We start from the raw sequence: 13,467 nt of genomic DNA, 5'->3' as shown, positions 1-13,467 counted from the left end.
TTACCTCATAGTAATCATTACATCATCCTTCATAAAAAGTCAATTACCATCACATAGTAACAAAGTCATTTATTACAAAGGAAAACAATTAGTAGCCATGTTTACTTTTCATTTATCATGTAATGTCGATGAGGGAATATCATTTACCCATTAATTGAGCTATGAATTTCACAATTGTGAATGATGCATACTATAGAAGTCATATATTTAATGCACCAATTTTCAGTTCATTATCTATTTGAACTCAAGTTTTTACTTACATTAAAGCATTCTAGCAATGCATACATAGTCCATCATCAACCAATGATTAATATACGTCACACTAAAAGCGTCACAATTGAATAAATTCATAAATGAATCTAGGATCTATTCTACTTGGATCCTGTCAAATGTACTGTCAGTCCAGTCAGTCACATTCATGTCTCTATCTTTTGGAGTCACCCGTTCTAATTGCCAAAACAAAACATCTCCCCAAATTAGACTTGATAAACAACATATTAGTTTTTCAATTGATTTGCCCATTTTTTATTAGAGTAAGGACACGTTTAAGTTCATTTATGATCCGACCACGTAATACCGCTTGATATTAGTTAAACATTAGATAACCAATGAGTCAATATTTACTTTAATTTTACTTTGCGTGCAAAAACAGTGAAGATAATATAGAAAGAACATAAATGTAATTAATGAATATTATTATTAAACTAATGTATTTGGAAAATATAAGGATGGCGACACACTTAGTCAAGAAATTAATAATATAAAAAACAAAAAAAAAATTGAGAGGTGTGTTTATATTAAATTTAAATTATTAGTATTTTATAAAATTTATATAAAATATTAAACCAAATAAAAAATAATAGCAATACTCATTACTTTTTTGTTAAAAGAATAGTTTTTTAAATGTCTTCAAGTCAAGAAATTAATAATATAAAGAAAAAATTGAAATGAAACATTTGATAGTGATTTAATCTTTGCTTCATTTCAAAATTGAAAAGAAAATGCAAGTATCATGGTTCTTTCAACTACCCATCAAATTACTGAGTAAAATATGATTCTCCAACAATAAGAAATTACAACAGATATGAACCAAAAAAGAAAATAAATTACAAGAGAGTGATGAATAGAAATCGGAGATATCAAGCAAGAGGAGCCTTCACCGGATACTCACCCATGGGAGTCGACCTACTCCAAACAGCATTGTTACACTTAAAACCTGACCCGAATGCAATCTGCCACACCCTCCCCTTAGCCTACATATAAGCCAGCTCATACCACAGGGAGCTACTTGATGTATTCCCAAATCTATGCAATGTCATCCTTGACCGCTCCATGTGATTCACCAAGTTGACAAATATCTTATATGAGTGTAGTATAATATTTAAAAAATAAATATTAAAAAAGAGACATTTAGACAATTTTTAAAACTGTTTTATAGAATATAAAAAAGTACATTGTTAGTATACTAAATACTAACCCAATATTAATTGCTTAAATTTCAAAATATTTTACAAAATAATTCTAAAAAATTAAGTAAAAATGAATAACTCTTATATATTTTTTTTGAAAAATAACTTTTCATATAAAAAAACTTCCGCTATTTTAAAAATATAATATATTTATCTTTATATCATAAAAGTAATTTAATTATAAATAAAATTCGATTATATAATCATAATTTTTTAAGTTGTGTATCAATTCTTGGTGGTTTAAAATTTTGGTGTCAATAACCAAAATTCAAGCTTCTACAAATTTGGTTTAAATTGCTTGTTGTTTTCTTTTAATAACATTCAAGGAACTTGGGAAATTGGAGAAGAAAAATAAATGGCAACCTATACGTTAGTTTCAAAGCATTTGATTGACTGACGAGAAAGCAACAAAAACACCTGCAACTCAAAGTGAAAATAACTTGGAATCCAATTGAATGAAAGGTTACTTTTACGTGGTAGAGAGGGATGTCTTGATGATGAAACCCAACAACGAATTTGACGTTTTATTGCCGTTTATGCTGGAAGAAGAATTGTATGAATCTGTGATTCCACATTATACTTATCTCTTTCCAATTCCTCTTTCCAATAAGAAAATGATAAATCAGATTTTTCCTTCTCATTTTTAGCCTTTTCCTCTTAAAAAAATTCAAATAAAACTAAAAACACTAAAATCAGAATGAAAAATCTGATTTGTTATTCTCCCATTAAAAAGCATAAAATACATAATTTAATTTCGGCTCCTAAAATAATTTTTGAATTCACCTTGGACAATTTGTAAAACAAGAGGTAAAATTAGAAAGAAAAACAAATGATGGAAGCAAGGATGCACCAAAATTGAAACTCGAGCCGAAATTGAAAAAAAAACTTTTTAAGAGGTCAAAATAAAATTTTACAATTGTTGAGGAGAGATAAACTCATTTTTTAAAGAAATCAAAATCAACAAATCCTTCAACACATTATTATTTCTAGTGAAAGTTTTATTTTTTTAATTCTACCAAAAACTTAAGGACTTGACCTACAAAGGACATACATGTCGTCGTGACGTAACTCACTGAGATGACGACGCCGTGACGAGAAAGCTTTGAGGTCGTCGTGTTGTCGGTCTGAGAATTTTAAAAATATTACGTTCTGGTCCTAATTCATATTCGAGTTAGTAAAAGAACTTTCATGAACTCGTGTGAGACCCAAAAATGATTATGGGACATGTTGTGAATGCATTTAATGCTTATTTACATATTTAAATGGTTGAATGGTGTATGATTGCTCGTAGTTGCTCCAACAATAATCATAGCATCTTATGACTTGGACCCGACGATCAAGTTGGATAAAGGGTATTATAAGGTGCCTGAAAAGTTATCTGTGATACATGACTGGTGAGAAACCAGGAGATTGGATGTCATGGTTACCTCTTGGTGAGTGGTGGTACAATTCCACTTTTCACTTAGCAATCCAAATTACACCATACGAGGCCTTATATGGGCAGGCCCCTCCTCAGCATTTGCCTTACTTGGCTGGTGCATCATCAGTCGATAGTGTTGATAGGAGCTTACAGCAAAGAGAAATTGCAAGAAGGCTACTCCAGTTTCATCTTAGAAGGCTCAGGACAGATGAAACAATTAGCAAATCAAAATGGAAGTGAGAAAGAGTTCCAAGTAGGTGAGTTCGTGTATCTCAATTTGCAGCCATATAGGTAGCATACTGTCAGAAAAGTGTTGAACCAAAAGCTATCTCCTAAGTACTTTGGTCCTTTTGCCATTAAGGCCAAGGTAGGGAAGGTGGCGTATAGGTTCCAACTACCCTCGAGTTGGGAAAACTCATGTTCAATCTATTCTTCCAGTAGTTGGTACTAATAGGGCTCTGCTTAAAAAGTCTACTCGTATCCCAGAAAGGCACATGGTCAAGAAACGGAATCGGGCAATCACCGACATGCTGAAGGAGTGGACTGCAAAAGATATTTCCTACTTTAGATCCTTGAGGACATGGATCTTTTTTTTGGGGGGGGGGAAAGTAAGACAAAAACAAGTTAGTTAAGTAGGTTAGTAATGCGTTGCGTTTTAGTAAACCGTGTTCGGTGAAACGGTGCATTTAATTCTTTAGTGAAAAGGGTGAGTTTTTGCTTGGGAATTATTGTTGTAGTGTAACAGCTTCCCTAATCGATTCATGTAACTGCCATTTTTCTTCCATTTTTAGCGTTGGTGCGAGTAAGTAGACAATTATGATAAATTGCTAAATGAATCTTCTTCTTCTCTACTTCTCTCTCTGTTCTTTCCCTTCAATCTTTTCTATTTTTCTGAAACGAAGTGCATCATATAGCAAAAGCTTCCTTGTTTTGAACCACTTAAACTATGAACTAATGTCCGAGGTCTTTTAGTTTTCCAAAACTTTCTAGTTTAATATAAAAAAGGGGAATATCTTCCAGAAATAGAGCAACAAACAGAGCATTTCTCCATTTGATGAACAGCAATATAGCTGGGCTAGATGTTTGCAAAATTTCAATGGATTTGATTACTCCCTAAAGGAAATTAAAAAAAGGCAATGAACCAAGCGCCTCACGCGTTTTGGGGCATCTAGTCCACTCATCTTCCCAACAGTATACACACGAGGCTTTGTTGTGACCTGCGCAACCAAATTACAAGAAGTCAGTAAATTTTGCTCATTAGTCAGTACGATGATAACATAAAGCAGGGAGCAAGAGAGATGACCTTTACGCTTCTGCAGTTTCCCCCGATTTCCACACTATATCTTTCAGTTCACTCGAAAAACTTTTATAGAACTGTCATTCACACAACAACTTGCATATGAGTTTAACTTACATATTCAACATATTATTATTTACTGCACATAAACTCAATTGGGACAAATTTAAATGGAAGAAAAATTCCTGTTAAACTGAATTACTGAAACATTTTCTCACCAACAAAGCTAAAATTAAAAGCAACTGTACCTTGTGAAACTCCAATGTGTCACCACCAGTTTTACGAAGCTCCACCATATGTAAGGAGGGAGCCACCTCAAACACCTGAGATCGAAGAGCAATTAGGTTTACATGTTCCTCAGATATGGAATAATCAAAGATCTTAATAACATCTTCAAATGCTTTGAAGGGTAGTTTAGAAAATGCTATCTAAGCTAAACCTGGTACAATACCAAGCTTCAGACTAAAATATCTGGGTCGTCATAATCCAGTATTGCTATTTGCTAATCCCATGGCAACATTATCCAAAATGATGTAGTCTCTAAATAAGAAATATGTAACTAATGCGCTTTCATTTAGATAATAAACAGTAAATTTTTCATTGCGCTCAACCGAACTTAAAAAGGGGCCTGACTGGCTACAAATTCAATACCTCTGTAGCTACAGAAAGCTGGCCCTTTCTCCCACTTTTGTCACCTTTCAACTTCATCTGTGCCAAAACCAGCAGAACAAACGCATGAGAGTTGAAACAGAAGTTATAAACATCTGAACTAGATGTTTTGAATAAGCAAGAAATTTAGCTTGCCCGACCTATAAAGCAAACCTTGTAGTTTCGCTTGTGAACATTAAAGCCCAGAGGTTTTGCAGCTTCCTCAATTTTGGACAGAATTTCATTAGGAGGGCGTTGGGAAGCGAAACTGGTTTCTGGCTTCACAGAACCCTGCAGTTTCAATTCAAACCAGAAAAGGAAAAAAATATATATACACACTTAGATAAGAAATACTTTCTAATAATTAGAGGAGGGAAAATGGAGATGAAGGCTAGAAATATTTGACAGAGAGAAATGTTCAAATTCTACGATTAACACAATATCATACAAGGAAAGCCAAAGGGATCTTAGTTACGTACACACTGCTTCTCAAACAATTTGTCAAGACTAAAGCTCTGTGACCTAGAGATAAGCTCAAAAGCATTCATTGACACAGGTTTCTCTTTCCTTTCTGTTACAAGGTGTTCCTGCACAACAAAAAAACCATAATTAGCATTAGATGAAATTTATTCTCTTATTAATCTTTCATTTAGGTTACATAGTTTCCAAAGCAATGGACACACAACAACAACAAAACTAGTTTAAAGGGTCAATGTTCAAAAGTTCAGGACAAAAAAGTTGATCCGCCGACATTCAAAAGTGCTTGCAAGGGATTTTGGTTAGAATGGACCTCTTTTCCCAGAGCAACAAAACAGACAGAATATAAAATGTCTTACAGTTGAGTCATTAAAGACAGCATCTATGTCATCAAGATTTACATCCTCATCCTGCTCAAATTTTGGTGGCTTGTACCCTTTCTTGAACCATTCATCTTGTAGAATTTCAGGAATAGTTATACGCTGCCAAGAAGAACATGCAGAATTCAACCAAAATGCACGCGTTAAAGCTTATACTGAGATCAAAGATTGCAAGTAATCACAAAGTTTCATAGGATGAATTGAATTGAAACTTACGGCAAGAGGGTTTGGATCAAGAATACGCTTAATCAAATTCCTAGCACCAGATGAAAACCATGATGGACAGCTGAAAGAAGCCTCCCAGATCTGAAATTTATCAAGGTACAAACAATTTTAATGAAGTTCTCATCTAAAAAGACAAGCCAAATCTGGAGGGTACTTACTTTCTTATACAAGCCTATAAGGCTTGGCTCATCAAAAGGCAAATAACCAGCCATGAGAACAAAGAGAATAACTCCGCAAGACCAAATATCAGATGATGTACCATCATAACCTTTATCTTTGAGCACCTGAAAATAAAAATATCAGATAGCAGAATGAAAAGGAAAAAAAAAAAAAAAAGAAGAGTTGCAGCAATACAGCTAATTATTTTCTATGAGTTCATGAGTGAAAACCTCCGGAGCAACATAATTTGGAGTCCCGCAAGCAGTGTGAAGCAACCCATCCTCCTACATTTTCAACGTGTCAAAGAAAATAAAAGATTACACTACTAGACATGGAGCTTTCTTTCTTTTCCTTCATTATTGATAGTTAACATTTATAAGATGTTACTGCCAACTAAATGCCTTGACCATCTGTTTCAACCATTTTCCCATACAAATTATTGGTTTATAAATGGATTTTTTTCGTTTCGCCATATGAATTCCATCATATCTTCTTAATATTTTCCTCTCCTTTTTAATATGGAAATTTTCCTTTACATCGAGACTCTTCTTTTTTTTTTTTGTTAAAATGAAAGAATTATTAGGCATCTCTGTAAAAAAGATAGCCCCCTTAGAAAAAGTATAACAAAGCTCAAGAGTGTATTTCTTTAGCCATGCGGGCGATATTTTTGGAATTTTGAGGGTTTTTTCTCTTTTCTTTTTGATAATTTTTACTTTTTTTTATTCAATTTCAATCCCTATCCATGCCTCTCAAGCCCTTAAATAATTAAAATTTACACCATTAAATACTCTTAAACCCACATTTTTTTCATTATTATAACAACGGTACTAACTAAAATAAGGTTGGATCAACAATAATTTTTACTCTTCTAAATAAATATCATAGAATGTCTTCTATGGGTAATTAGCATTTGCTAACAGTAGTAGAAATATATTTTTAAAAAATATACATCAACAATACGAATGAAAAAAAAAATCCAAATGAGAGTTTAACTGAATTGATAAATTTGATGCAATTTGAAAATCATAATAAATTAAAAATACTTTATAGATAATATTTATTACTTTATAATTGAAAAGGGTTTTAATTATTTTTCAATTTAACTGATAACTCAATCAAATACAATATATTGTATAAGTATATAACTAATAAAATATTTTTTTAAAATTTTAATAAAAATGTATTACATGTAGTTTCTTTATTAAAGTAATAAAGAAATATTTTTCAACCAACTCAAAGGGGTTTGATTAAGAGAGTTAGACGCACCCTTGTCAACGGGCATAAGAAAAATGACCTACTCTACCCTATTCTATATTCAATAACTGAACAATACAAGCTTACCCGAACTTGCTGCGAGAATGCACTCAATCCAAAATCTGAAATTTTAAGAACACCATACGAGTCCAGAAGAAGATTCTCTGGCTGCAAACGTATAGCAATTAACTATTAAATATATGTGTCTAAAAAAACTTTTGAAAACAGTACTCATTGATCAGTTAACTTAATGGGGGGAAAAAAAAGAGTTGAAAACCTTCAAATCTCTATGGTAGACGCCTCTACTGTGGCAGTAATCAACAGCATTGATAAGCTGATGAAAATAGCTCCTTGCTTCATCCTCTTTTAGTCTCCCGTTCTTGGCCTACAAATATCAAATATTATTTTCACACCTCATACACAATAAACGACTACCTTCCCTCAGTATAATTAGAAAACGACGATCTAACACTTATATACGTATAGATCGAACAAGGTTCCTTGAGGGTTACAATTTTTTTTACACATGTTCATTTCACCATAAATATATCCGTAAGTAAATTATTGGTAATTCCCTTACAATTTTGTCGAAAAGCTCGCCGCCATCAACAAATTCGATGACGATATAAATCCTTGTCTTGCTTGCCATAACCTATGCATTAGAATTTAGAAAACAAACAACTCTGAATTAAATAATTTGATGAGCAATGCTAATTAAACAGAACCAGCCTTAATGACAGGGATTCGTTTATTTACCTCAAATATTTTAATGACATTGGGATGCTTGATAAGCTTCATTGTTGATATTTCTCTTTTTATCTGCCCCATACAAAACTGAAAATCTTAAGGCTTCAAAGATTTAACACAACCAATTAACCAACGACCTTGCAACAAAATTTTGATCATAAGTACAAGTGAGACCCATGTTTATTGACGGCCGAGATCTATCTTAAATGTTTTTGGTGTTGTTTGTGCATGGACCATGGAGGAGATTGAAGGGAGGGGAGTTTTTAGTTTTTAGTTTTTACCTGTTCGACCATTCGGTGACGGAGAACTTGGTCACGGTCGAGGATTTTAATGGCGACGCACTCGCCGGTCTCAACATTCTTAGCGAACTTAACCTTTGCAAAGCTCCCCTCGCCCAAGGTTTTCCCAAGCTCGTACTTCCCTACACGCGTCCTCGTCGTGTTACCCTGCAACACCTTCCTCTTAGAGCTCATTCTCTCGTCCTCAACCTTCCGATCAGATCTCAAGATTACAATTTTTTCCTTGGTTGTTAGACTCTTTTTTTTTTTTTCTTTTTTCCTTGTAGTAAGTTGAAAATTCAGGTTGTGGCAGAAATGGCGATTAGAAAGGGGAGGGAAAGTGGGACAAATAATTAATAATGCGAGGGAGAGGAAGTAGCAGGGTGGCATGGAAGGGATATGGGTTATATCAGGTGGGGCGGGGTCCACTATATGATGAGGTGGATACATTATCATCTGTGGAGAAATATCCCCGCGTGTCTTCCGTGGCTACCCACCCAATTTACTAATCTCTCCCTCTTATGTCTTGTCCCAAATCTATATATGGTTACTACATATTAATTGAAATACACACATGGGGATTTAATCCCATTTTTAACATCTTTATTTATTAAATGCTTCATTCGTTTTTTTTTTCTAATATAACATTGTTTTTCACTTATACTTATATTTTAGATTATTATATTTTTTTTAAAATGATGTTATGTGTTTTTAAATTATAGTAAAAATGATAAATTTTAAAAATATTTGGAAGCACTGTTTATAAAGTTTTTTACTTTAATAAAATAATTATGTAGTATATATTTCAATATTTGACTCATGCGTTTAATGGAATAGTAAAATGGGACTATCAATTCGCTCAATATTTTGAGTTTCGTGAGTTTAATGATTAATTTTTCATATTTTATAGATTTATTAAAAGAAACATTAATTAAAAGTTTCAAGGTTATTTCATACTCAAGACGAGAATTTAATATTCATTAAATTTAATGAAACAATTAATAATAAGTATAAATTTATTTAGATGAATAAAAAAAACTTGACAGTCATTTTTCATAAATTTAATATACTTTTAAAAAAATATAATTATGTACAAACGATCAAGTAAACTAAACTAAAATAAAATGAAAGGTTAGATTCTTCAAAATGATGGATCCAACCATCAAAACAATTTAGATTTGATAAAATTACTTTATTCCGTCTGTTCTTCTGAATGATAGGTAGAAGATAGAAAAAGAGGCAGAGGGGCTTTGGGACACCCTATTGGAAAATCATTATTGACAAGGGTATTGAAGTAATTGAACAATAACTAAGGATAGATCAATAATTCAATTTTTTTATTGGAATAATTCAGAAAATGCTGTGGTCCATATTTCTTGTTCACTGATTAAATAAATGTATGAATGAATAAATAAAATATTAAAATAAGAAATTTGTCGCCTTGTTTTAATCAAAGAAATAAAAGATTGCTAGTTTCGGGGAAGATTCCAAGTGAATTGAGGAGATCAGCATGTGGTAGAAGGAAGGGCTTAGTTAAGTAGTGGATGGGACAGGGAACTGTGTCCACAAATGAATCCTGTGGGGGATTCTTTTGCCTATATCCACTACTCATATTTGGTCCTGCCTCTATTTGCATTCCTTCAGTATTTTAATCGTGTAAGTCGTGTCGTTTTAGAACTACTTTATTACTTATTATTATTTGGTCATCACTCTATTTATTGTATTTGGACATAATAAATAAGTGAATTATTGTAGATAAGGATGATTAAAATTCTATTCTATTCATTAAACAAAAATTCTAATTAAATTAATCAAATTTAAATTTCAAGTTAAATTTTCAAATTAAAATAATTCGAATAAACTAAGTATAAAATCATTTTATTTTCCTTCTCCCAGCCCCCCTAAAATTCTTTTATTTTTCTCCTAAAATTTTTATTTTCCCACATCCTAAAAAACTCTCTAAAAATATTTTTTTAATATATGTTGACTATTTATATTATTGAATTAAATGTCACATTTTGTATTACTTATATTATTGAATTGTTTAATCGTACTGAATCTTTATCAATTTCTATTAAATTTGAATTATTGATGATGTTATAAAATATTTGTGTTAAAAATTTCTATTGGTATCAATTTCATATTTTATCTCTAATATAACTTTTTATTAAAAAAATCACATTTTTTATATTTAATATATTTTTTAATTTCAAAATACATGGTAACAAAAATAAGAAGATAATTGAAGCAATTAAGCAAGAAAAAAAGTTAACACAATATAAAATAGTAATGAATAAATTATGAGAGGATAAACGTTAATAATAAATTTGATTACGGTGAGCGGCAGTGGTTATAAGGACAATTAACTCAAACAAATATATTTGATTCGATTCAAATTCCATCTCACTCGACTCGATTCGAGAAAATTTTAAATCGAATTAAGAAGATAAAATAAGATTCGTTAACTTAATTAACTTAAAAAAATTTTATTTCGATTTGATCATACGTTGATCCCTAATTATAAGTCTAGAGTGTTTTGAGCAATGAAAAGTTATATCAAAGAATGAGGCTTTAAATATTTTGAACTATTGGGCTTGTGGGATCATATAAATCCATTCACAGATTACACTATTAAGTATTCAGTTCTTGGGATCATATAAGTGGGCTTTTCAACCTCATCATCATCTCAGGTTTCTTAAAACTTTGAATTTGGGTGACTGCTCAGTGCTCAACTCAAGTTGTTCAACACTTCCTTCCTTGTTTTTTAACGTATCTCTCCCCTCTATTGTCTGTGAGTTTCAATTTTAGTTTTTTACTCTTTATAGGTTTTATTCCTTTTTTTTTTATATCCAAATTTGTTAAATATTTTCAAATTCTTATGTTGCAAAATAGCACAGGTGTAATAACCATATAATACTCACAAAAAAAAGTCATGTCAATTTAATAATTGGATTTAATAATTATTAAGTTTAAATTTTGAAATTCAAAAAATATATAAATTAAAATTGATCAAATTGGAGAACAATGACAACTTATGCATGGTATGAAACTAATAAATAATAATATATAATTTAATGGATTTAATTGTTGTTGTTTGATGAGAACTGAAATTCAAAAATTAAAACCAACCAAAATAGAATATAAAAACTAAATATAATTTGACTTATATTTAATGCAATGATAATGGAGTGGTGAACCATTTCCTTGAAATTTGATTAAGGTAATTTTTATTTTTTTGAAACTATTCCTGATTGGGCTCATATTATTAAAAAATAAACCAAACTACAAAGTCTAAATACAAGCTTATTATCCTAACCAGCCCACAATTCAAAATTATTGAAAAACCGATCCTAAAGAATTCAAATGGCCAGAAAAAAAATCTAGATATTATAATAGAATAGTCTAAAATAGCATTTATTGCGTCGAACCAATGCCCAATCAGGTTCTCTGAAATCTGTCATCCCATCAGTCCATCATTTCATTTCTTTTTTGACGAAAGCTTTTTCCTCTTAGAACGTTTCATTTTCTTTTGTTTTGAAGCTTCCTCTTCTTCTCTCTGTTCCACTGAGAAACTCCCTAATCTGGTTCATGCTCCCATTCGCGTCTCATTTGTTCTTCAGCGTTCTCAGAGACTGCCCTTTCCAGGTATATTTCTTCCTTTCTTCTTAGAGTTACTGTTGCCAAAATGTGTGCAATAGTATTAGCAGATCTCAATATGTGCTTGAAAGTGATATTAATGGGTTCCTTTATTTGCTGTTTGATATCATATATATATGCTCCTATCAATGACCGATCTTGACCTTCTGTGTTGCATTTCTATATTATTGCGAGTGAGTCTCCTTCGACTATGATTGACTGCCATCCCTTTGCGATTCCAATTTGTACCACTTTCCAACAGGCTATGGCTTCAGCAACAAATGCAGAGGCAATACCTTGGTGGATCTCGGAGTAGGATAGAAGAACTGTCCCATCCGCATCTCGAGCCACGATACCTGAAGCCGAACAATTTTGACCTTCATTGTAAGCACCGTCGAAGTTAATCTTTATGAACTCGCCAGTTGGGTGTCTCCATCTATTGGGTTCTGTTGTTTTTTCTAACTCTCTTTTTTCGAAACCATTAAATTCATTTATGTAACTATTGATGAACTTTGCAATATCCTTCATAGTACTAACTGTTTTCTCATGTATTCGTTTATTTCGGTCTCCCCATATGGCCCAGATTGCGCAGCAGAAGAGGCAGCATTGACAAGGGGTTAGCTGATTAAACACCCAGGTAAGCCACTGTACAAAGTCCATGTTTTGTATCCTTACAATATGCTGTAATGTCAATGCTGTCCATGCTTCCACTATAACAGGGCATTCTCGAAATAAGTGGTCCATTGTTTTAGCTCTTTCACCACACCTGGGACAAATTGTATCAGTTGCTAGCTTCATGTACTGCATATTTACTTTCGTAGGTAGATAATTCCATGAGAATCTCCAGATTGTAATCTTTATTTTTGTTGGTAAATGCAAAGTCCAAAGCTTTTTGTAAAAATTCCTGTAGATGGTTTGTAAAGCATAAGCTCTAGAGTTTTCATCACAACTCTGTAATAGTTTATAGGCACTTTGAACCGAGAATTCACCCGACGATTCACTCCCCCAGATAAGGAAGTCATCATCAAGTGTTCGTGCCAAAGGGATTCGGAGAATTCTTTCAGCGTCTTCTTCTGCGAAGTTATCCTTCATCAACTCTCTTTTCTACAATCTATTACTGTCAATTAGCTCATTAACTTTAACATTACGCATATAATTAATCGTAGTAGATAATCTGAAATTAACTGCATTTGGAATCCACGCATCATCATTGATCGATATATTCATACCCGTACCAGCCCTCCAGCATAGTCCCTTTGCCAACGTAGCTTTCGCTGCCCAAATACTTTTCCACACATAAGAACCAGAATCACCTAAACGAGATTCTAAAAAATGATCATTCAAAAAATATTTGGCTTTAAATACTTGCGTAACAAGAGCATCCTGATTATTAATAATCCTCCATCCTTGCTTGGCTAATAAAGAAATGTTAAATTGAGCCATACTTCTAAAACCCATACCACCCTCCTCTTTCGAG

At 32.3% G+C, this 13,467-nt stretch overlaps 1 protein-coding gene and 1 long non-coding RNA gene across 6 annotated transcripts; one reads left to right on the top strand and one right to left on the bottom strand.

Annotated features, from left to right (window-relative positions):
- Nucleotides 1–3,800: 3,800 nt before the first annotated feature.
- On the bottom strand, nt 3,801–8,740 carry LOC107924417 (CBL-interacting serine/threonine-protein kinase 9). Of its 4 annotated transcripts, none has more exons than XR_001691778.2 (15): nt 8,358–8,740; nt 8,086–8,163; nt 7,910–7,981; nt 7,607–7,714; nt 7,417–7,497; nt 6,306–6,359; nt 6,075–6,200; nt 5,908–5,997; nt 5,671–5,793; nt 5,314–5,421; nt 4,996–5,125; nt 4,838–4,894; nt 4,435–4,509; nt 4,193–4,263; nt 3,801–4,106 (listed from the first exon to the last, which is right to left on the bottom strand). XR_001691778.2 is itself a non-coding variant. In XM_016854860.2 (15 exons), the coding sequence occupies exons 1-14, from the start codon at nt 8,547–8,549 to the stop codon at nt 4,195–4,197; spliced, it is 1,350 nt and encodes a 449-aa protein (XP_016710349.2). In that variant the 5' UTR covers nt 8,550–8,739; the 3' UTR covers nt 3,801–4,106; nt 4,193–4,194. The 4 variants fall into 4 exon arrangements, 2 of the variants coding, with proteins under 2 accessions (XP_016710349.2, XP_016710350.2); XR_005904834.1 differs by having other exon boundaries at nt 8,086–8,148; nt 8,358–8,739; XM_016854860.2 differs by having other exon boundaries at nt 5,009–5,125; nt 8,358–8,739.
- A 2,983-nt stretch (nt 8,741–11,723) lies between these two features.
- Nucleotides 11,724–13,179, top strand: LOC107923079 (uncharacterized). 2 transcript variants are annotated; one of them, XR_001691505.2, is made up of 4 exons: nt 11,724–11,999; nt 12,253–12,374; nt 12,574–12,627; nt 12,710–13,179. It is a non-coding gene; the product is annotated as an uncharacterized lncRNA (long non-coding RNA). The 2 variants fall into 2 exon arrangements; XR_005904833.1 differs by having other exon boundaries at nt 11,751–11,999; nt 12,574–13,179.
- Nucleotides 13,180–13,467: the final 288 nt, after the last annotated feature.

Source organism: Gossypium hirsutum, chromosome A11 (assembly GCF_007990345.1).
Source record: "Gossypium hirsutum isolate 1008001.06 chromosome A11, Gossypium_hirsutum_v2.1, whole genome shotgun sequence".
Classification (NCBI taxonomy): Eukaryota; Viridiplantae; Streptophyta; class Magnoliopsida; order Malvales; family Malvaceae; genus Gossypium; species Gossypium hirsutum.
This window is presented reverse-complemented; position numbering and strand designations above follow the sequence as displayed.